Raw genomic sequence first — 22,665 nt, 5'->3', positions numbered from 1 at the left:
AGAAAACCCGTGTGCAGTGGTCGTCAGTGGCCTTAATCAAGCCCGCACCGTTGCATCCTTTCCATACAAACTGTAGATTTCTCGCTTCCTTTCTCTAATAAAAGTAATATAATTCAAGGCAAGCTCTTTTTTTTACCTACTGAAACTCAGGCTTTTCGATGACAGCGCACCCGCTGTCCAACTGCACACGTGAATTTCCAGCTACAAAGCAAACTGTATATGCACCATACACAGGTACCCCTTACCATACACTATGACTTCGCTTTATAAAATGGAGACGCGGCCGCAGTGGTCGTATTTGGATGATAATTGATTTCTACAGATAGAGCAACAACTGAAAACATCTTGCCAATTTTGGCCGAAACTAAGAATGTGCATTCGAAAAAAGACCGCCATATTGGAATAGTTCGCTTAGAATAATACGAAGTATCAATGCCTATATAAAACTGGTTTCTGTGTTCACTGGGTTCTCTGTGACACACGAAAGCCCAGAAAAGTCACATTACTATATATATAAAACTATTACTAAAAGATACTATTACACAGGTCGCTATATAATGAATGTATTGGACTTGGGAGCGATCTAGATTTTGTTGTTCATGAACTCCGCGTTGGTGCTTCACTGGATAACTAAATTACAAAAACACTTTATTGACACACGTTGTTTCAACAGGCTACAACATCAATGCCTAAATAACGATTACTTTATAGCTGGCAGTAGCTAGTAATCGCGTTTACTGAAAAAAGAGAGTATGAGTCTATTTCATTAGGTTTGATGAGGGGTGCCTATGTTCAAGGTGGACAACGGAGGAAGTAGGAAATTGCCATTGAATCGATCTTGACGTAGTAGCGATTGGTAACGGAGATTCGCGCTAGGTAAGGTCCGCGATGTCCGAGAGCAATATCAGAAATAATAACCGGCTTACGTTGGGGATGAAAACATAAACTCTAATGTGTTAGTTCGTAAACCAGAAGACAAAAACAAACTTTAGGGCAGTGGAAGATATCCATAGGAGCATAAAAATAAAGTAAAGCGAGACATAACAGGAAACACGGAGAATTCCGGAAGTGGTTTGTGAAGCATTGTTCTGTAAAATTTGAATTTTTTCCTATTTTTACAGAAAAGACCGGTCCCCCAGACAAAATAGGCTATGATAAGGCCGAGCAGGGCTTTGTAAGGTTCATAGAGTTTTAGGACAAATTCGAAGGGACTTGAGCTAGAAGTGAACAAATATCGCAGGTGGGCCGATCGATGTCGGTTAGCAAAGAGCAATTGCCCCGTGTAGATGGAGACCAAGTGAGGAACGTAACCCCTAAACTACACTGAGCGGTTATCTACTGCGAGTTGTGCTAGAATAGAAGAAAGATAGCAGAAATTATTTAAACGTAGGGCGTGACGAAGTGGGATGTTTTCTGCATTTGAATCAATATTCGCGCATTTTAATCAATATAAGTGTCGCGCGCAAAAGCTATATAAACAGTAGGGTAAAACGGTTAGATATGTTTGCTTGCGTAGCTGAACTAACGAGGGTTTTTCTTCTCCCAACGGTAGCGAATCATGCAGCTGAACATCGTATTTCGTAATACGAAGCTGGAAAAACAATTTTCAATACTGAAAATTCACATTTCTGCTAATGCGATTACACTTACGTTCCTCAGTCTAATCGACGATCAAACGGTGGCTGTGGTAAACGGGTAGTTAAGGTACTGATTACATTGTATAACATTGTCCTCCTACGATATAGCAAGCACGGCCGAGATACCACCTCGAAATTAACAGGGGATCCACTTTCTTTGTGTATGCTAAAACATTATCGAATACTACCGTTGCAGCGAGAGTGCAATTAGATATACTTATTGGGTTTTGACGCTTCTCTGTATTCATTTATCCGAAGTTTCCTGAAGATAGCAATTCTGTTGATTCGGATCTCTATAAAATGCGACCGATGTACCCCCGTTAGCAGGATCGTAGGTTAAAGGTACTCACAGAAATCGATTCCAATTTAGGCCCGTTATGCAGACTATCCAGAATAATATAGTTAGAGGTATTCCATGTCGTCATAGAAGTCCGCATTAGATCAGCCGGTGCTAATCATGCCTTTTTCAATTACGAAGGTCTTTTTATCATTAAAGGGTAGCGACAAAGCGATAACAGAGCCATTGAGGAGTATACCGATTGATCAATTAGCCTCAGTCTTTAAAGCCGCTAAAATGATATTGTTGCAATAATTGAAGGGTAACCACATATTCGAGATCGTTGCATTAGCCCGACCTTAAGTATTTTACGGTATCTTTACGGATGTGTTACGATAGAACTTCATCACGATGGCTGGATCTAGTTCCAAGTTGCATGCCTCGATATCAATACGTGATAAGTTGCTCGACGATGTACGTAGCTATTGAGTATCTCTACTGGTTCGAAACTTATGTTTGGCTTTTTATGCATTTTACATTTTATATCATAACTGATAAATTAACTACGCATGCAATAACACAAATGAGTCCACAAAATCTATAGGTTTACGCGTGCCCCTGCGGATTTAAACCAAAGTATTTAAGGCTCCATGAGGACTCTCTATAAAAAAAATGTTGTTTTGATAATATTAGGTGCGAGTCTCAGGAAGCGGGAACATACAGCTTTATGGGAAAACCGTGGCCCGTTAGTACAAGGTCGCTGTTTTCTAACTTTCAGGTGCATTGTTATACAGTCGGCAAGGGTTCCGAAGTTCATGTTGTCTATAGATAATGAGGGGTTCACACAGAGCAAACACAAATACGTGTTTTGTTCACTTGGAAAGCATCTGTGCCCACAAAAATATAGCTTCAACCTGTTGATTTATTATTCAGATTAGATTGGTATTTGTACCGGCAAATTTCTGCTATCTTTTATAATAGCACACAATGAGACTTCAGTCAGGAGCGAGACCGTATGCCCCCGATGCCAACGGACGGCAAATAGTAAAGTTTTGTCTATTTATTGTAGCGGCACAAATGCGTATAGACCCCAACAGGGATATTTTGACGATATGTTGTTTTCAAATGTAGGCTGAAAAAATAAAGAAGAGGAGCAGATCATCGTCGTTTTCTGTTTCCATAATACACGAACAATCTACATATGTACGTGATTTTACTTACGGTACACTTCAGTGGTTTAGTTTCGTTCATCATCCCAGTATACTTCCTCTTTAGAGTTTTTAGAGTCCGGGTTCAACTAACCCACAGAAGAAGAACCCTTTCGTTCAGTAAATAAGCATGTAAAAATATTATTAAAACCGGCGAAGAACTATTTATCGATATCTTATAGGCCAAGTTGAGCGGTAAATAAAATTACAAATTGCAATTATCGTGTCTCCATTGAAACCACCCTATAACAGAGGTTTCAATAAAGTTACTACATCATTTCAGACTAGGCCTGTATAGACCATACATAGAAAACGTTAACCCATTTCCAAATGTCCCATACCCTCAAAGCAAGCAGTTATATACATACATATTTACAAATATGCATTGTATATAAATTTCCCTATTCGTACAAGGTTAAACCGTACTTGCTCTTTACTCTGCTACTTTTATAACAAAACTGTTGTAAGAAACCAAAACTGCTACAAAACTCCCCGTTCTTTCCTTGACTTAGAACTGCCCCGCATGTGCTTACCGTCAGTTCATATCTTTGTCGCTTATTCTGTCCTCTTTAGGTGCTTACCGCATACCCGCTATTATTTTCTACATGTGTAGTAATATACTGGCGCAACACACAGCGTGTTGTTTTATTGGCCATCGAAAACAAATATCCTTTTATATCTTCGGTTAGTACCCTAGGGCCTTTTTTGCCACTGCCTAGCGAGACCCGCAGGGAAAGAATCGTCTAAGAAGTAAGCAACAGCCTAATGGCTACAGAGTATCGTCTCCACATACGTCAACGATATATGTGACGTCGTGAGTCTCTAGATCAGAGACTACAAGCTGCAGGACAGGACGAAATCGCTAATGGTCACAGGACGCAAATACCGCCAGGGATCAAGAGAAAATGTACACGATCACGCTATACTTCCGCAGAAAACCTTAAAATTGCTAAAAAGGTTATCAATAGAACAGCACGCGTAGACCGAGGAATTAACGCAGCTATGCTAACTAATAATTATCTAAGCAGACTTCTATTAAATATACATGAGTTATGCTCCAGGAAGAACGCGTGCGCGTTACGGCGGCCACAATGACATATATTCATTGGAGTAAGTGGAGCTTCTGGAATAGCTTCCTATAAAGCAGTGACTGTCATCAGTGGCGAAGTAGCATAAATGGAAACAAGATAAGGATGAAAATATTTTACCCAAGTGGCATCTTGCCGAAAGGGCCGCAGATCGCTTGGTCCGACAGTAAGATCAGCAATGACGGAATCACTAAAAGTTTAATTAAGGGTATAGATCGATAGAGAAGACGAATACCTACTTTTTCACCCAGCCTAAATTCTATTAGGACGTCTGAACACTTCGTCGAGTAATAATTGAGGACAGGCAAAACACAAAACCATAATGTGCTTTCTACGACTTAGGGGAGGCGAATACGATTTTTCACGCCTCCCGGAGCTGCGAAGCATATGACACGAAGAGAAGGAGACTTAGAGCAGAGCTGGGAAAAGAGATAAAACCGTCGTTTGATGAATGGGCGCCAAAAGTGCCCAATAGAATTCAAAGGAAACTGGGACATTATGAGTTCCTGCATGGAAGAAGTGCTTGCGAAAAAAGACCCTCAAAGAAAAAAGAAGAAAGAGGCATGATATAATCTAATAATATAATTCGATCATCTGTCGCTTGTTTGTCAGAGAGCAAGCGTCTCAATGAGAGAGTTGTTTGAAAAAGATGTACGCCTCAATAAGCGGAAGTATTAGACGATGTCCGACTTGATGTTTCGTCTCGGCCCCATATACGCGCTTGAGTCAGTTGTACTAAGGCTTAGCAAAACTACAGCTGAGCAGTCTTACAGAAACCTGTGTCTGCCCATTACATTGTTGGTCTGAATTAAAATTAGCTTGAACTGGGCTAAATGCAATGTATATTTGTCTATCAGTGTTTGTAGGATTGAATGGAAGCTGGGTGATGCTGTTGGCTCGTTTGCATTGTAAAACAATTGAATATGTCTATTTGGCTGTTCGAAAAGGTAAAAGTACATTTTCTGTGTCATTCAGTTCGAAATAAGTGCTTCAAATTCTACATACGCTTTTACGATCTTTGTTAGGCACTGCTGCTTCAAACGGCTAGCGGCCCCTTCCACCACAGAATTAACTATGTGTGCTGTCCATGCTCTGAGCTGAACTTCGGCCAGCTCATGTGTACCGAAGTCTAGTAAGAAAACTAGCTGCAATAGTACGGGGATTCCGTCATGGCATCTTTCACCATGCCCGTTATGCGTCCCTATTTGCCATCGTTTTTCGTCTACTGGATTTTCAATTCCATCGTTACCCAGCATCAGTTCTTCGGAGAAAAAGACAGAGGACATTAGGAGCACAAGTGTGAAGCGCAGCGCATGGCTTTCAAGATTGAGTGACGGTATCGAACTACTTCTGGGTAGTTGTTATTGTTCTTTTGCCGGACGGATCCAATAGGTGGAGACTCTTGTGTGGACGCGTATAGCTATCCTTGTCTCTCCGGAGGAACACAAAGTTACCGTTGGATTCGAGTGAGGGTCGTATGAAACCGTTCGTGTTATCGTGCTCACATGCATCTTTCTGCCTATGGTCGTTATATAAGTAGTTTATTATAAACGCACGCTATACATAAAAAGGATTTGTATCTAGAGTTTACTGGAGGCATGCACGAGGCGTGAATTAAGGGGTAGCGAAGGAGCGACGGTGATAGTGCTGCTGCTCCTGCTGCTGCTGCTGCTGTGGCTGATGGTGTGACAGGACAAAATGTATATGGACACCGCATTGATTATGCCGTTGACGCAACGAGCGTAAATGGCAGTAATGATACAGCTGCACCGTCCATTACCGGCAAATGGATGCCGATGAAACGGTTCATGAGTTTCGCGCTTCGTTCCGCTTAAAGTCGATCATTTCATATCTAGATTGTATCATGGTAGCGGACGCTTGTTTACTCAACGTTGAGCAAATAGAACCTTTTTGCAATGTGCTTGAGGGTCAAGCCCCTATTCTCGGCGGGATACATTGCGCTTTATCGATGTGGACTACATAGACAAAAGCTGCTTAAAGCCTAACATAAGAAGCTGGTCCACTGAGGTTTAATTGTACGACAAATGAACTAACGACTGAGCTCGATTTTACCCTTCAGTGTTAAGTATGAACCCTATTCCTAGAGTAAACATTAATAGTCTTGAAGTTCTTATTCCTTATATTAAGATACAGCATATAAATGATTTTCTTATGTGAGAATTTCGCGAAAGTTGGCAAAGGGATTTACTTGATACAGATACGTATTATGAGGACAAAATAAAAACCATAGTGGGTTCATTATTTTTTAATGATTAAGCAAATATCACGGGGCTTCAAGCTGAGTTTTAAGTATAATCACTAGATGTCTACCAGCATAAGGAGCAAAATACAGCTGGCATAATATGCCAATATAGAGGAACGATCGTTTGATTCAATGTATACGGTTAGTGTAAATGTTGCTAGGTTGTCTCCTAGATGAAAGGTAAGCGATTTTGTAACGTTGCTCGTGTGCAAATATTGTAGTTCAGACTAGGATATGGGTGTTTCTCTGCGAGCACTAGTTATTAGGACTACTCATAGACATCTTGTAATATTTATATATAAAAAGGAAATAGGATTGCTATATTGCACTCCTGTGCCAGCTTGAATGGATAGATTCTCAAAAGTCCAGTTGCACCCGGCGTACATTTATCCTGTCGTTCGTATTCTTCATATAGCTTGAACTGATTGAAACTATTCCAGGGGAGCTAGTCGACGTTGATCTACTAATCAGCGATATTGATTGATCAATTGGAAAGCATGTTTATATAAGTTTCCAAGCAATTTTATTATTTAGACACATTGTGCCACAAACGTGGGCACCGATTTCATGTTGTCGCTCTGTTAATCCTTGGGTCTGAAGCCACCGTGGAGATTGATAGACCAGAATAGTAGACACCACATTGGATCGATGGTCAGGGAAGACCTCGTCAGTTGAGTGATTATAGAAATAAAAGATGATGCACTACGTCAACTAGACCTGTATAGAATGTAGCATGAATTTAATAAGATTTCTCTTTTCGTACTAATTTGAATTCTAATATAATTTTATTTCGGCATAAATTTATAAATCAAATAAAATATACAAATATAAAATGTATATATAATGAATAGAATATATATATATATATATAAATAGGTATAAAATCATAGCAGAACGACATTGTGTATTGGACAAGCGGCCTCTAGAGTCGTGTGCCTATACGTATGAACGACATTATCATGCATAGATTTTATTTATAACGACTACTAAGTTTCTACATAGAGAATTCGTTACGAGTAATTAGGGGATTTACATAAGCAATTATAACTTCCTAGTGTTCCAAACTTTTAGCCCATGACAACCGACAACTAGAAAAGATAGATTTGCGAAAATATAGAAATCCGTGCAATGGGCCGTTTACTAATTCATGGTCGTCGTCGTCGGTGTCAGAACATTGTAACCTAAATAATGGTGCGTAGGTAGCTTAGCGAGCGCGGTAAAAATTTTTTCGCCATTACGTTTTAATCTAAGATACGTCGTAGCTGTTACAATATATTCTACCAAAAAAAAACTGTGAGTTTCCGGCATAAATCAAGTACACACTAGATTTATATTCAGTGATACGTCTGCAACACAATTAGAAGGTTTTGCTGTTCTGGCAACTAAATAAAATTAAATAATACTATTTTTAATATTTTCTATCAATTTCGAGTGCCTCAAAAAAAGTGTCAAAAACGTCTAATATGCTAACTACTATAATTCTCTATCCCGCAAATTATATCTATTCCATAAATCAGCTTGTACCAAACTCAAACTGTGCGAAATATTGGTCTTATTTCTCCCTTGTCAAAAACATAAACGTAACTATAGACACTGGAGATTGGAAGCGCGTTTGCGTTACTCACTCACGCACAATGGACTCTACAAATTCTAAGAATGTCAATTGATTGCAATGTGCTTTACTTACAACTTTAGAACTTCAACTACAACTTAAATTTCGTATCGAAGAAGCACAAACGTGTTATTTACCTAGATTTTCCGCGATGTCAGCCAAATATTTATTCTATGTGGTATAATTGTTTAAAATACTCAGTCTAAACTGGATCAACGAAGGAACACTTTTTCTTTGAACAACTGTTACCTCGTTTGAGCACATTTATCAGCTTGTAGATCTTAGAAATATCGTTTGATGAATACTAACCAAATGGCTTTTCCGGGTCAGCTGGCGTCTGTTCCGGGGGTACAGCGATCATCTCATCAAACAGTTCACTTTGACTATTTTCATCGCCGAAGTGAATCGTATCCAACTCGTTAACAAGTGGTGGGTGGGAATGCACTGAATGAAGCACTTCAATTGGCACTTCGATTGGCAGCCGATGATACAACGATGTCTGTACGCCATGATGCGTCCTGCTCCGGTGACCAGACCTTAGCAACGATCCTCTCGGCTCTTGACGCTCCCATGCCTCGGTGCGAAGGGGCAATTTTGCCCCGTTGTGAGCGCCCACACCGGCACCTCCACCTGTGCCTTCTCGTGTCGCCTGCACAAAACCATGTGGTAGACAACTTGTCGCCGCCAAAAGGATGGCACGCAACAGGATTCCGTCGTTTACCCAACGAGTCATCGAGGGCAGACAGGAGATAGGCGTAAAAAGGACAGCTGCAGGCATACAGCTGCACCTTGCCTCACTTACGGCTGCAGTTCCACTGCCAGCTTTCGACTGCTAGGTCCTTGACGACTGCGCAGCCGCCTGCGGCGACAATGACTAGCATGTCGAACGTGCTCATCTCGCCTGTACCATGCTGCTATGATAGGCTTTAGCGTAGCGTTTCATGAAAGGGCGATCATCTATCTAGACGCTTGCTGAGCAGTCAGTTTGGCAGACGATAGGGAAATGAACGGTTCGTAACTATTCCCTACAGTAATGATGAGGAGTATGAATAAAAAATTCCAATTCGTGACATTCTTTAACTAGCAAACGCCGCAAACAGCACCTCAGCTATATGGGACAGACTACGGCCCGTAATATAGCCAACCATGAGATACTGCAGTACAATAGTTGTATTAGCAGCAGATGTGTCTTGGTTCACTTGGGGCTGCAGTATTCTCACAGAGCGAAAATGTTGCTTACTGTGAGTTTCTGCCCTATCCGTAACGGTTACCTACCGTAACAGTAGTGGTCTAGCCAGCACGCACTCTATGAGGTTCCTATTGCAATTTTAGATGTGAACAGGTACTACAGAAACTGCACTAATCGCTATTGTTGCTGCGGCGTGGACGAACCAATTCGACGTGATGATCCTGCACACGATTACGATAATCCTCTGTTTTACGAAGCGAGATTTAGTGCACAGACGGATTCTCTCCTTCGAAGATACACAAGCGGACCGATGCATTTATTCAAACCCACTAATAGAATTAATACAGAGGAAGAAGACTGAAGAACAGCATAGAAAATGCACACAGATACAACAGAAGCCAACACCCTCACTCACGTACTAGCACGATCCAAGCGCGATGCCACTGGGGTATCCGGTATCGAATCGCGTATTGATGACACCGAACGCTTTACGGTACGAAACCGTGGACGCATCCGATGTTTGTTCGTTGTTCGACAGTGCGTTCGTTACTTAACGATTTACGTAACTATTATATTTTCTTCGTTATTTATTTCTTTCTCCGCTCGTTATGATTGGCTTTTGTTGACGATTTATCTGTTGGTTGAGATTAGCCCATTGGACTTATCGTATTTTGCTTATTGCACGTTTCACTATCTTAGCTGTGATTTTCGCTGATCGTAAATATCCATAACCTTTTTTCCTATTCGAAATTCAAATTATATTTCACATATACGAAGCAACGCCGATAGTAGTTTCCCAGCAGCGATGAATTAGTGGTAACTATGATCATGCTATATACACAAGCATAAGTGGAATTGCACCTAGTTTTAAGGCAATATATTTGTTTCGTTTTACTTCATGTTACGTTCTTAGCTTTGATTCAGGTTGCGGGTCTCTGCAGAGCCGTCTCGTTAAAAAGCTTCTCCACAACGTCGGCCTGTCTGTCCATCCGTCCACAGGCAGCGTGGTCCGGAAGCACGCTTCGGAGCACGGCACGCACGTAGTGTCACACGAGACCTTTCATACACTTCTGCCAGTAAACGAGGAGTCCGCCAACAATCCTGGCTGGGCATTGCGAACCTCTTCCCCTAGGAGCGTATGGGGGGGCGCTTGTGAGGGTACGTCACTAGCGCCATTCCCTTACCCAACACGAGGATCGACCCTCGCCCATGCTACCCTGTACGTCGGCTCTAGGCCAGGTCGATCAGGCAAACGCTCAGCACTTCTCTGCTCTGCGTTTTGTTCCTTAGGTTTCGCTAGTTAAACTTCATAGTATTCAATCAATTTAGGTAAGGATAGAACAAAACCCCTGTGGTGGTGCAGGTACAACTTAGGGACGAGTGAGCTAGGATTTCAACTCCAAATAGATCATGGACAGGCACATAGCTCATTTTGCGTTGTAAGGGGTCACCAACCGTCCGTTTAACGGCAGCAGCGTATGTTTTACGATGATTAAGACTATGTTTGTTTTGCTCTGTTGATGCTTTTGAGTGGGATGAAGGACGAGAACGTTTAGTCCCTGGCCAAATTCAACACTAAATTAGACTGTCTAAATTGCGCATACAAGCTCTTAAAAGTTCGGGAAGTTCCTAAAGGCTGGCAAAACGAATTGAAAGAAAGGCAAAATGAAGGGTAAATGTCAGTTAGGAAACGTGTATTAGAAAGAAACAGCGAGGAGTGAACTAGGGTGTTGTTTAGAGTTAAAACGAAAAACACTTATTGTATAGGTTTCTGCTTACTCAATGCTGGCCAGCTACTTCTGCCAACGATATGTAGTAAATTATTGTTCCTGGCTGTTAACGAGCCGATCCGTCGCATCGAACCAGCGAAGGCTAACTTCCTATCAACCTGAACCTTAGCGCTGCCTGAGCAAAGATGCTTCGACCATACTGGTGTATTTTGCCTTTACGTAAGTGCCACTAACTTACGTAGGAATCGGCGCTTCCATGAGAAAAGAGGATTAGACAGGCGTATGAAGTAAGGTTTTAATCATTTTCACAAGTAGGTTTTTTCTCAGCCATCTTCTGTTTTTGGGCGAGGAACTCGATGAAGGGGGCCGAAGACGAAAATAAACAGAGTAAGTGGATCAACGCCGATTAAGCGGCAATCGTAGTATTTCCTTACAACGATAGAGTTTGCCGATGAAAGACACGAACAGAATTAGGATGGTTAAGATCGAATCGATTTAAATTGAGCGATGTTGATGACGATAGCAGAAGGCCAAGTCACGATGAAGGAAGGTGACCGTGTTAAACAGCCTACAAAATTATTCGCTAGTGCGCAGCCAGATAAATAGCTAATTATAGAACAAACACAACTAATTGGTCTCGTTATTGCATGACAATACTATGACTAAGTTTGAGTTTCCGAAAGGACGATGTCTCCGACTTTACAAGTCGATACGTGAACTGATAAAGGCAGCATGTGCTAAAATTACGGAAAGTAGGGAATAGGTCGGTCGACAGAGATTTGTTACTATTGTGTAATAATTGATTGTCCTACTGTGATTGCAAGCGGCTAGGAGTACTTGCACGTAATTTTCTTAATGCTTTCAGCTATTTCTTCTGTGTAAACGAATCCCTAAAGTCACCCCTTTGCTTCAAAGACTTGCCCTTGTTTCAGGTTTAGCCGGGATAGACCTCGCGGGTCGTAGCTGGGGTTTCTCTAGCAGACCTTTAAGATGGCATGGTAATGGTATGCCATTGTAACTACTAGCCCACACTGGAATTTAAGTTAGCGATGGCCGCTTCTCGTGGTTATGATAAAAACGCATTCAAAGAATTGCGTATTAATTATAAGCAGTCAAATTACTTAATGTTAGTTTTGTAGATAACAAATTTAATCTTTTTTGAGGTACTTGAAACTGAAGAGAAATAATTATGTCGTTAAGGAGTAGGTAACACTTCGCTGATCACCAATAAATGTTTGTTGAAATATTATTAAGGGAATATAGAAACAAAGGGCTACTTGCCTGAACTGTAGCATTGAAACTGACCATGTTTCACGGGCATCGATCATGTTTAGCAAGTGGAGATTACCCCCAAAGTACTCTCAGTTTTTGTCTTTCATATTCTATAGCGTTCAATGGTGCGAAATACAACAGTATTTTGTCTACGATAATAGTAATAACAAGAAGAATATTGAGCGTCATGACAGAAACGTTACCATAAAAAAAGTTGTCAAAGGCCAACGCTTAATGATTCCGATCAAAGTTATGGTTTTCGGAAATGAGAGTTCTAACGTCATTTATCGGCGATAATGAGATTTTTGGACAAAGAGGTCCTGAATGCAAAAACAGTTTCTAACTGGTGTAATCATTTTAATAACGGAAATTAGAAGATTCAGGGTGTGGAGGAAATAGGTACATCTCACGACATTAGCCAGAGGGGCAATTTACTATGATCATTGGAGCTTTTAGGCAGAACGGAACACACAGTGCGTGATTTGTCGATTGTTATGAAATTATACCACGAAACACTGGAAATGCAGAAGAAAAGCAAGAAAGGGATTTTCAGGTCCATGACAGATAAGCCCATATGTGATGCTCCTCGGAATCTAATCGACTATATATCTAACGCTTTAGATCATCTTTGTTAAAAACTGCACTCTTATTATCATGCCTTCATAATAGGCTTCTCTATCCTAGTTCACCTAGAGCGTGGCAAGTGGTTAATAACCGTAATAAGGGCGACCCGCCCAAAGGTGGTCACCGATGCTATGAGGGGTGACTGGGGTCTGTAGGGTCACTAAGTAAGGCGCGAAGCAACCGGTCGCAGAAGAAGCGGCGAACCAAATTAGCAAAAGCAAAGCTGATGAGGCTTAGTTATCTGGTAACTTCGGTGTTGTCTGCAGGAGCGGTTATGTTGCATTGTAGGTGGGCGTTATTTTTGTTGGCAAATTGGCACAAATCACGAGGGAGCTTACTTGGAACATAGCTCTGATACATGACAACATACATGTTCTAATTAATGTGTGCATGTATACAGACTTGAATAGCAGAATTTCGGAGTATTCTTGTGCCTTTTGTCGTGACGCTGGTTAACGCTGAACGTGAAGAGTAAAAGGAGTGTGCTTGTAGAGTGAAAAGTAATTGCCAGGGAAGGAAGACAGAAAATGAAGGGCGAATAGAAAGGGTAAAAGAAGGTAATTCCATAACACAACTGTTGTCGGACAGTCTCACTGCATATGGTATTCAAAGCGGTGGAAATGTGCTGCGAGAGCGTGTCTGGCTTGTCCTTAGTATTTGCGACATAACACAGAGTGCAAGAAAGGTCGCTCTATACAGAGAAGGGCACTCTTATCAAGGATTTTTCAACACTTTAAAGATCCCTTTTATAGGGAGTTCAAACAACTATTTCAGAAAGTCTTTCTCATTTCTCCAGTTGACTTTATATACTGTTGTAAAGTTTTAAACTGGCCGGAAGTCTTTCTCTCCATTTTAATACATTGTCACACTATCTAGTCACGAAGTACCGAAACGCATTTGGTGGTAATGGTCCGGGCTATGTCCTGTGATAATTTAGTTTCGGCATGCGAACTACACGATTATATCAAGTACATATTTGCTTACATTGTGAAAATATTGGTCTGAATGACCAACGACGAATAAGCAGGACGTGGGAATTTCGTGCATTTCCGAAGCACGATCGGCGGCCTAGAACTTAGGTTAAACGACTGAATTAATGCTTTGCTCGTTTAACGGATTGCGTGGAATAAATTCTCTAAATCAAAATGTCCAGTACTAAGTTTCTCGTTATACTGATTGTCACTCAAAGGGAACATTGAAGAATAGACCTGTCCTAGATGCGTATGCTATCGATCCTCTTAGCTACTGCCAAAAACTATAGAAAAAAACATTACATGTGTTAACTGCTGAAACATATGATTCCTTTATTTGTGTCTTATGTAATGGTTCGATCTATCGATGTTCTTTTGTTTGTTTAGGTTACAAACGACAGTATTTTTCAGGGATCGTATATTGTTATCTGGTACTTGCTATTTCTTGTATATTTGGTGTTGCCGTTAAGCGTTGTTTCAAACTATTGCCAGCGAGCGCGAAGCTAGCTTGGATCAACTCCAATACGTAATGTCGTCCACTGAGATGTTTGCTATCCGAGGTCAATCACACTAATTGCTTTCAATCGACGCAGCTACTTAGGTCCTGTGAGTCCAATCATCGCCGTTATCGTTTCTATTATACGTTGTTTTGAACGCACTCTCTTTGATGAGACATCATTGCATATAATGCACGCCAAAGGATACGCAATCGATTATATCTACTAACAGCTGCTTTATTTGTTTACCTATGTTGATTACTTGCTTTCTTCTTTCTGACCTAAAAAAGCAAAAAAGAAAAAGTTTAACTCTTAATGATCAACGTAAGTTCAAAATGTCCAATGGTGCATGAAAGCGCGAAATACAAGCGAAAGTGAAACCACGAAACCTCGTAATAGTATTCGTTTTATCATTATGAGAGACGTGTCCGACACAAACCGTACTCTTCATGAAAACTATTTCTCAGTATTCGAAAAAAACCGATGCGTATTGTATTAGTATAAACGATAAGATATTGCAATGTCAGTTTTACTTGGTGATAATACCTTTCTATGAAAGAGTGATATTAAAAATTGCGTTCTTTCCGATGTAATGGATCCGTTTAATAAACATATGCAGCGTAGCAGGTCCTGAATACTACTGCTTGCTCCAGATTCTCGTTAACATGTAATCTGGTTTTCCTTTTTCCGTCGTTCACGTTTTTTATCGCAACTGTTTCCTCCTATGATGTGACGGGACGCTCGAAATCCACTATGCTCTAGGGCTACTTCTCATCTTGGCGCATAGAGCCAACAGAAAAGGTCCTGCTATTACTGGCACTTTTGTCTTTACCTACAAGAATGGTGGCCCATAGGCACCGTAAAGCTAACAGGACATCCAATTCTCTTAGTCACTCATAGTACATTGGTGCCTTAGATGTCGTCACTTGTTCTCCCTAAGACATTTATTGCTATCCACTGTATTCACACGTCCACATACGCCCAAATACAACACGTGAAGTTCAGGCTGAACTTCATCAAATTCGTAATACCTAGCTTCTATCTCATACGGTGTTTTTGACAGATTTGAGAACGAGGTACAGAACAGGGTAGATGAAAAAGGGTACACTTAAATATTGCTGGCACTCAGTCCATCTCCTAGAATAAGAGGCTCCCCCTGGTAATGGTTTATTGAAACAGAAAAGAACCAAGAACTGCTCTTTGTAAGATTACTGTAAGAGTAGAGCTAAGTTATTCGCATGCCATGAGGCTATATAAATAGGATCATATTTTGCGAAGTCAGCATATACTGTGTCAGTGTTGCTCACCAACGAAGTTCCTGTATAGTTGAGGTCGGAGAACTCTTACCCAAGCCTACATAAGGGGGTATCGTTGAGCGCTATAGTAGCGTAAGGGGTTACAAGAACGCGGAAGCACAAACCGGCAATTCGGAAAATTTCAATCGAAAACAAAACTGATTGGGCTGCTCAAATATTACGCAATGCTGACACAAAACGCAACAAGCAGAGATGTTTCCAGAAAAGGACAAAGTGAAGAAAAGGTCTGTGAAAGGCGCTAAACGAATTTATAAAATGCTAAACGAGCATGCAGTTTATAAAGAAAATACACACTCTGAAACTGCTACTTTCCATTACCAACACATGAAGTTCGTGACCGTTATTATATAATCATATCGTTTTTCATAGGCTTACGTTTTGAACCAATATGTCTTTCAGTTAGTATGGTTATCTTGTCGTCAATGGCATTACTATTGTTTTCACAATCTTTACTTTTTTGCTTATTTACACTATAACTAACTAAGTGCCTTAGAAAAACAATTTGAGCACCGTTTTTATGTACGGAGGTCCAGTGAAGGCATGCCATTCGAAAGTATTTCTCACTAAGTTGTATGACAAAATGTCACAAATTCTAGTATGGCTTATTCAGTCTGTCGTAGTGGCCCTGGACACTGGAGTTGAATAGCATCTCGTGTGCGCTTAGTCCACATACTCTTTTCACGATTCGTGCATGTTGTTTTGGAACGCCCTTTGACGCCCACGCTGGTCGGCAAACGTGCCTGCGGAAAAAAAGGCCGTCTATGGGTATCGTTCAAATTCAGGCATACGCAGAATCGTTCTCTTTCTACCAGAAGCATAAGTGATTCGAGAAAGGCGAGGTGTGTCGAAGCTTATTCTCAAAAGAGATAGAGGGATTTGTAACGCTCTGTTGACAACGCAGTTGGGCATAAACTGCGCATTCAACTGAAATAAAAACGTATACGTCAAGTGTACGTCAAGCCGTACCTCTACGAGAAACTCTTTGTAAGGACAAATCATATATAGAGAAGCCCCTGCGCTTTTTGTCGTAAGTGCATGTAAGATCAGTACGAAACAAAGTGTTCTATTGCTTATTGAATGATACTCGAATCATGGCCAGAAACCTGGATTGAGTAAGAATAAAACTAACATTCGGTCCTCAAAGATTATACGGGAAGGATACATGGTGGCTGAAAGCTAAATGGGTCAAGATAAGCCTTGCATATTCAAGTAGTAACTGGTAGATTGCATTGTAGGCAGTAAAGATAAGATGAAATGTTTGGTTCTATTAACCATTTCCATTAATAATGGAAGAGAAAGATGTAATGGTTGATTTGTAACGGTGGCCATAACCCATACCTCCTAATCGTTTATCCGCTCGTATCAAACTTTGCTGGATCTGAACTACGCTGTTGCACATGGAACCGGAATAGTAATGAATCTTTTTTTGTACTTAGGCTTTTAATGGGTAATTTCGTTGATTTTCAAGATGGTTTATAGATAAATTCATTTATTAGATACAGGAAATATAGAAGTTCATTGTGATAAAAATTATATAGTCATCCCATCCAGTTGCCGTGAATTAAATCTATTGAAATGTTGTAACATTAAAAATGATACGTTATAGTAAATCGACTTAGAAAATAACATTTGTGTAGCTGATCATTTTTTTATTCGCCCTTAAAGGCAATTTGATTTCAGCGGAGGCACTGTTTATCTATCTGGTAAGAACAGCTGTGTCTTAAAGCCGCACTGTCGAGGGTATTACTTAACGGAAAGCGAGTGTTTTGACCTTTCCACGCTTTTTTCTTACTTTGCCTATTAAATTATATCGTATCTTTAGTAAGATACTGCCAAAGGAAACAGACACCGGTTCAGAATCATCAAGCTATTTTGATACATTAGCGATACCTAGATAATGAAACGAGAGCCTCTAGCGACCGACCTGAAGAGTCACAGGAAGATGTTTAATTGTATAAGAACCGAATTTCGATTATGTGTTTAATATCGGATTCCCACGGAGAAAGAAACAAAGGATTAAATTTTAAAACTTTTTCCATATGGCTATCATAAGCCTTCTTAGATCCACACTGGTACAATATCAAGTAGCGTAAAAAAGGGAAGAGATATTTTAGAAGCTACAGGTAAAAATAATTTAGATTTTAAGCAGCTACTTTTGGCATTTCATTGTGTCCGTTTTGCCGCGATGTAGCGTAAACAAGATTCGACAACTGTGAGAATTACGCTGAATAACATATTTTTCTCAAAGTTACTATAGCGACTTATATTTATAGGCAAAAAAACTAGACTATTTTATAAGTGTTGTTAAGTGTATAACTTTTTATGTTAATTAATTTGGTAAAAGCACGCTACTTCGTATCGAACATTGCTATCTTTAGACTTGCTTATTGATACGTTCGAACGCCTATTAATATGCTTTTAGAATTTTTTCAAACATACATGAATGAGTAACTTGCATCCTAAATGATCTGATATATATCCTCTAGGATAAATAAACATATTGCATGGTGAGCAATATTCAACGCATATGCTGTATATTTTAAGTAAGCCCTTAAGTGGCGGATAGCTCTTATTATCTCTAGGTTAAGGCCGCCGATGGAGTACATATGATTCGGATTTACATGGCTAAAGTGCAGAACGGCACATTTTTGAACCCATAGTCTCGAATATCCTGCGACATCAAGCCCCTATTGACGCTCGCGCAGGTTTTTACACTACATATATATATTCATGAATACCAATAAATGTAACACGTGCATTATTGAATTCATATACAAAATAAAGATAAGGTGTCCCAGGATTGTACTAAGACTCCCGTTTAAAATACGGAACGTGAGGCCCGAAACATTTGTTAGTATTGTACCTCGAGAACAGGCCGAGGTAGCTCTAGCGGTAGCCGAGTATTTTCCATTGACTAACACTAAAATACGGTAGCTGAAAAACTACTTATGTTTATATTTATCTATTATTATGTCTACAAATATTTATGTCAGATAGGGCACTTCACAATGCGTGCCGGTATGGTGATTCCGTTCCCCCACGTTAACAAATGACCACCTTCTATCCGAAAGCAAAGTGCTTGCTCCGCTTATTGCCAAAGCTAAGCCCTCACAGCCGTGTTAATGCTAACAGACGAAGACATAAGCCGATGACACTTGATCCTACCTGCAATCACAAAGTCAGTATGCATCTGTTAGATCCCTCATCCAATGTTGTCAGTCAAGCAATAGAAATGTGAAATAACATTTTTATATTAGCTAACTAGTTAAATATTCCATGGACGTTTTTTGATTTTATGATGATGATAACCAATTTCCCAATAGAGGGGCCAATAATCAATTCCCTATACAACCATGATTACTATCGCCGTGTTAGGCTTGGATAATAGACTTATTTTCTATATAGTGGGCCTTATTTCCTCAGATCTGTTCGTTTTCATATAATTAATAGTTTTAATAACATTGTTTTATTCTTCTCACTTTTTCGTTGTAGGGCTCTCACCGAAGAGTTATAGATTTAAAAAGGACATAAGCCAATTTCAATTGAAGGCACCAAGTTACCTTAGCTCCTCTTCCGCCAATGACGCGTTGATCTGCTAGATATCTTCGTAGTTACAATTTACTCCTGATAAATCTGATAACGATTTATAGCTTGAAATATGTGGCGTATGGAAACTACGGAGCAAATTATTACAGAATGCCGCCTCGGGAATACAGTGATAACGTATTTGGCTATTAAGCGGAAGGGCGCAGAAGAGATCCACGCTTTAGTCTTAGCATGGATACACTTTCTAATATAAATAATCTATAAAAAGAAAAAAAAAAAGGAAAAAATATAAAGGATAAAAATCTAAAGGAAAATAAGACGTTGAATATAGTCAGATTCTTTTCTTTTGCTCAGACTTTTCACATTGCTCGTTTCGAACTCCCGACCTTGACAGTCCCTTGAACGAATGCTAAAAGGGTGATACATATCATTATTTCTGATATATATGTATATATTAAAAAAATATCTAATAGAAATCAATCTAATAATAGAAAATTTATCTAATCTTAAAATAATGTCTTTATCTGTAAATAGATATTGTTTATCGCGCTCGATTATATGGAACAAGTTTCATAAGGTATACGGGGCGCATTCCCGTGATAGCTCAGTGTGTAACGTGTTTGCCTGCTGAATTTGAAACTACGTAGTGGCCTAGCTTTGAATTTCATAATAGGTAGATTTTTTTCTACTGGGAGCCAGCCCTCTGAAGTAGTGTCTAGCGGCTTAAACATCAGACGAGACACACGAAAAACGGTACATGTGGCGCTCTCTATGGCTGCCAACAAAAACGTTTTAGGCCGCTGACAGCGCCCTCTATCGATTTTCTCTCGCAATACTGCCGATGTGTAAACCGTACGGTAAGTTACTAGCTCATGAAGGGCGCCACCGGTGTCATATGGAAGCTTGCAAGAATATTTCGTGAAAAAGCTAGCTACTAAATTTTCTTTGTTGACACCCAGTTTATACTTCAATACAATACCTAAATACTTCAATTTGAAGAAAATATTGGCTAGTGTGGAAGTGGTTAAGCCCGAAAATTGTACTCGAGACAACTAGATGATACTTCATTGGGTTCAAAGGTTGGAAATTACGGTTTTACGAAATGTCGCTCTAACCCCAGTATCTGAATAATATAAGGATCAGCTTGATGCAAACAAAAGATCACAACGGTATTAAATGTATGATTGAGAATACGAATAGAAATTTTTACTAATATTTTTTTACATTTAGTATGAATATTCCAGTTTTCGTTGGCAATTTCAAGCCCATTTTTGATTTAGTAATAGATGATTATCGTAAATATTTTTATATATTAACTATACTCCTTTCATTATGTATATTTAAATGTCTTATTGTGGATGTACAATTTTCTACAAACACATAATAAACACAATATTTAACTATCAGGATCGCATATGGTTAGTATTTATATTAACAACTGCTTCATACACATGATAAATGAATAATATTGAGATTATTATTATTTTAAGATGGAACTCATTTAAATGCCAAGGTGCCTAGTTGCTAATAATATATTGAAAAGATTCAACAATCTAAGAAAACAGCAAATTATAAAAACAAACATCGAGCCCAATACTACATTAGAACAGAAACAAACCCACTAAATCTCAATCTTTCATTACATACACTTTTGCCCATTGGTTGACCAACCGTGACAAAGTACGGCATCATTTTGTTACAATAATCGTTCAACTACAATTAACGAAACCTGATCTGTTTTTTCGTTCGATCATAAACACGTCCCTCTACTTGAAAGTTTGTGTACCATTATCCTGTTATACGTCCATGTTTATATGTGCATGGCCAAACATGCTAGCCAGCTCGGACGCTATTACAAGTCGTGAAATTATCATTGAAATAGTAATAGCAATCTTCATAGTAATTAACATATATGTATACTAAATATATGCTTGTTGCGAAAGCCGTTATTGTTGTCGCATACGCAGTTACTTGCATAGAGGAAAATATAACTCGACAAGGCGCGGTATATCACAAGTAGCCCGGTAGCACAAGCATTAACGCCCGACTGCCTTTCGCAAAATCACGACATAACGAGTAAACGTGCTCGTATTTATCGGTTGTGAAAGAAGAAATTGAAATCAAAACGATATAATGGGTTTGCGCAGCAGTATAAACTGCACGGCCATGGAGGCAGTAATATGGCGCAAGCAACTGAAGGCTTGAGATTAGCTTCAAGCGATACTCAGAAGCCTACCTTAAGTGCCTCAGTGACCAACTGGCGAAATAGCGACAACGTATTTTATCAACCCCTGAAATTTGCTCTAGACCGTGGATCGAATCAGACCTAGATTTGTGAGCCCCGTTTGCAGCGGCAGCAGCGATGGCCACGGCAAGATTAATGACCAATTGGGTAGAAAAACCCAATTAAAAAAAATAAACTATGCTATAGCGTTGGTATACATACAGGACGTTATAGAAAAGAGTTTCTGCATGTTGACGCAGGTCGTAAAGGTGTTCCAGGGGGTACACCGGAATAAAAGGACGTTTGCGGGTAGAAGGAAGCAAAGGCAGATGTGAGGTGCGGGGCATTTCAATATTGTTATCGTTTCTATTCACTATTGTGGAACGACGGTTCACGGGTAGCCGCCGACCCAGCGTCCCCGAGCATGGACTATAATGGTAGGTAAGACAGGGCCGAATCCGTACGGATGCCCACCGACGCTGCTCTATGAGCCGAGGAGAAAAGAATTTAGCTTTCTTTAGAGGCATACAGAGAAAATTGATAGAGAGAATGAAATGAAGCATGAGCTCAGAATTGAGGCCGAGTGGCATAGTAACGTCGGAGAAAAAGAGGCGCTGCTTTCAGAATAAGAATGACAGAACTTGGTCGGATTGCTGCGGGTACGGATTCGAACAAAATATTCTTACGCTTCACGAAAACGCGGCAGGAGGGACGATTCCCTTAACGTCTCTCAAAAATGTTATCTTTTGATAAATGTTGCAATTTCAGCAACCCACATATACAGTAATGTTGGTAGGAGGATGATCGTTCGTTAGCTTGTGTAAATGTATGTCTACACATGAATATGCTTCTATGTTAGCGAAGGTGGACAGGAGCGGGATGTTCATAGGTCGGCAATGTTAATGGTGTGCTACATACTAGAAAATGCTAACAGGAAGGGCTCGTAAGGATTTCTGGTTAAAAGAAACCATGCACACCCTAGTTTGATGCCAAAGGCCACTTTCCGCCCTCTATCTATTACCGCTACTACTGCTACGATAAGATAAAGTACACTTTCGGCGTCATTGAGGCGCACATAAATGGCTTCGAAGCCAACGCGAGCTCAAGGGTTCCTTGATTCGTTATGACTTTTATTGTAATGGTCGACACCCTCACGACATCGACGCCTGACGGCGTTGTGTGAGCTGCTACCATTTCTGAAAGTAGATTTG

The 22,665-nt window shown here is 40.0% G+C and overlaps 1 protein-coding gene and 1 long non-coding RNA gene across 16 annotated transcripts in view; both read right to left on the bottom strand.

Moving 5' to 3' along the window:
* Positions 1–10,364, bottom strand: part of LOC111250378 (uncharacterized) — a 59,869-nt gene extending 49,505 nt beyond the window's left edge. The window contains exon 1 of one of the 2 annotated variants that reach the window (XM_086986869.1): positions 8,395–10,364. In XM_086986869.1, coding sequence (XP_086842995.1) covers positions 8,395–8,863 — 469 coding nt within the window. In that variant the 5' untranslated portion in view covers positions 8,864–10,364. The remainder of the gene's footprint in view (positions 1–8,394) is intronic. The other variant, XM_022805547.2, reaches the window with a different exon arrangement.
* Positions 10,365–14,177: 3,813 nt separating this feature from the next.
* The window catches only part of LOC111250380 (uncharacterized), a 65,798-nt gene continuing 57,310 nt past the window's right edge, over positions 14,178–22,665 (bottom strand). For all 14 annotated transcript variants that reach the window (XR_015326009.1, XR_015326010.1, XR_015326015.1 and 11 more), the window contains 2 exons: positions 14,915–18,849; positions 14,178–14,649 (listed from right to left, as the gene is read on the bottom strand). This is a non-coding gene — a long non-coding RNA (uncharacterized LOC111250380). The remainder of the gene's footprint in view (positions 14,650–14,914; positions 18,850–22,665) is intronic.

Source organism: Varroa destructor, unplaced genomic scaffold (genome assembly GCF_002443255.2).
Source record: "Varroa destructor unplaced genomic scaffold, Vdes_3.0 BEIS01000004.1, whole genome shotgun sequence".
Lineage (NCBI taxonomy): Eukaryota > Metazoa > Arthropoda > Arachnida > Mesostigmata > Varroidae > Varroa > Varroa destructor.
This window is presented reverse-complemented; position numbering and strand designations above follow the sequence as displayed.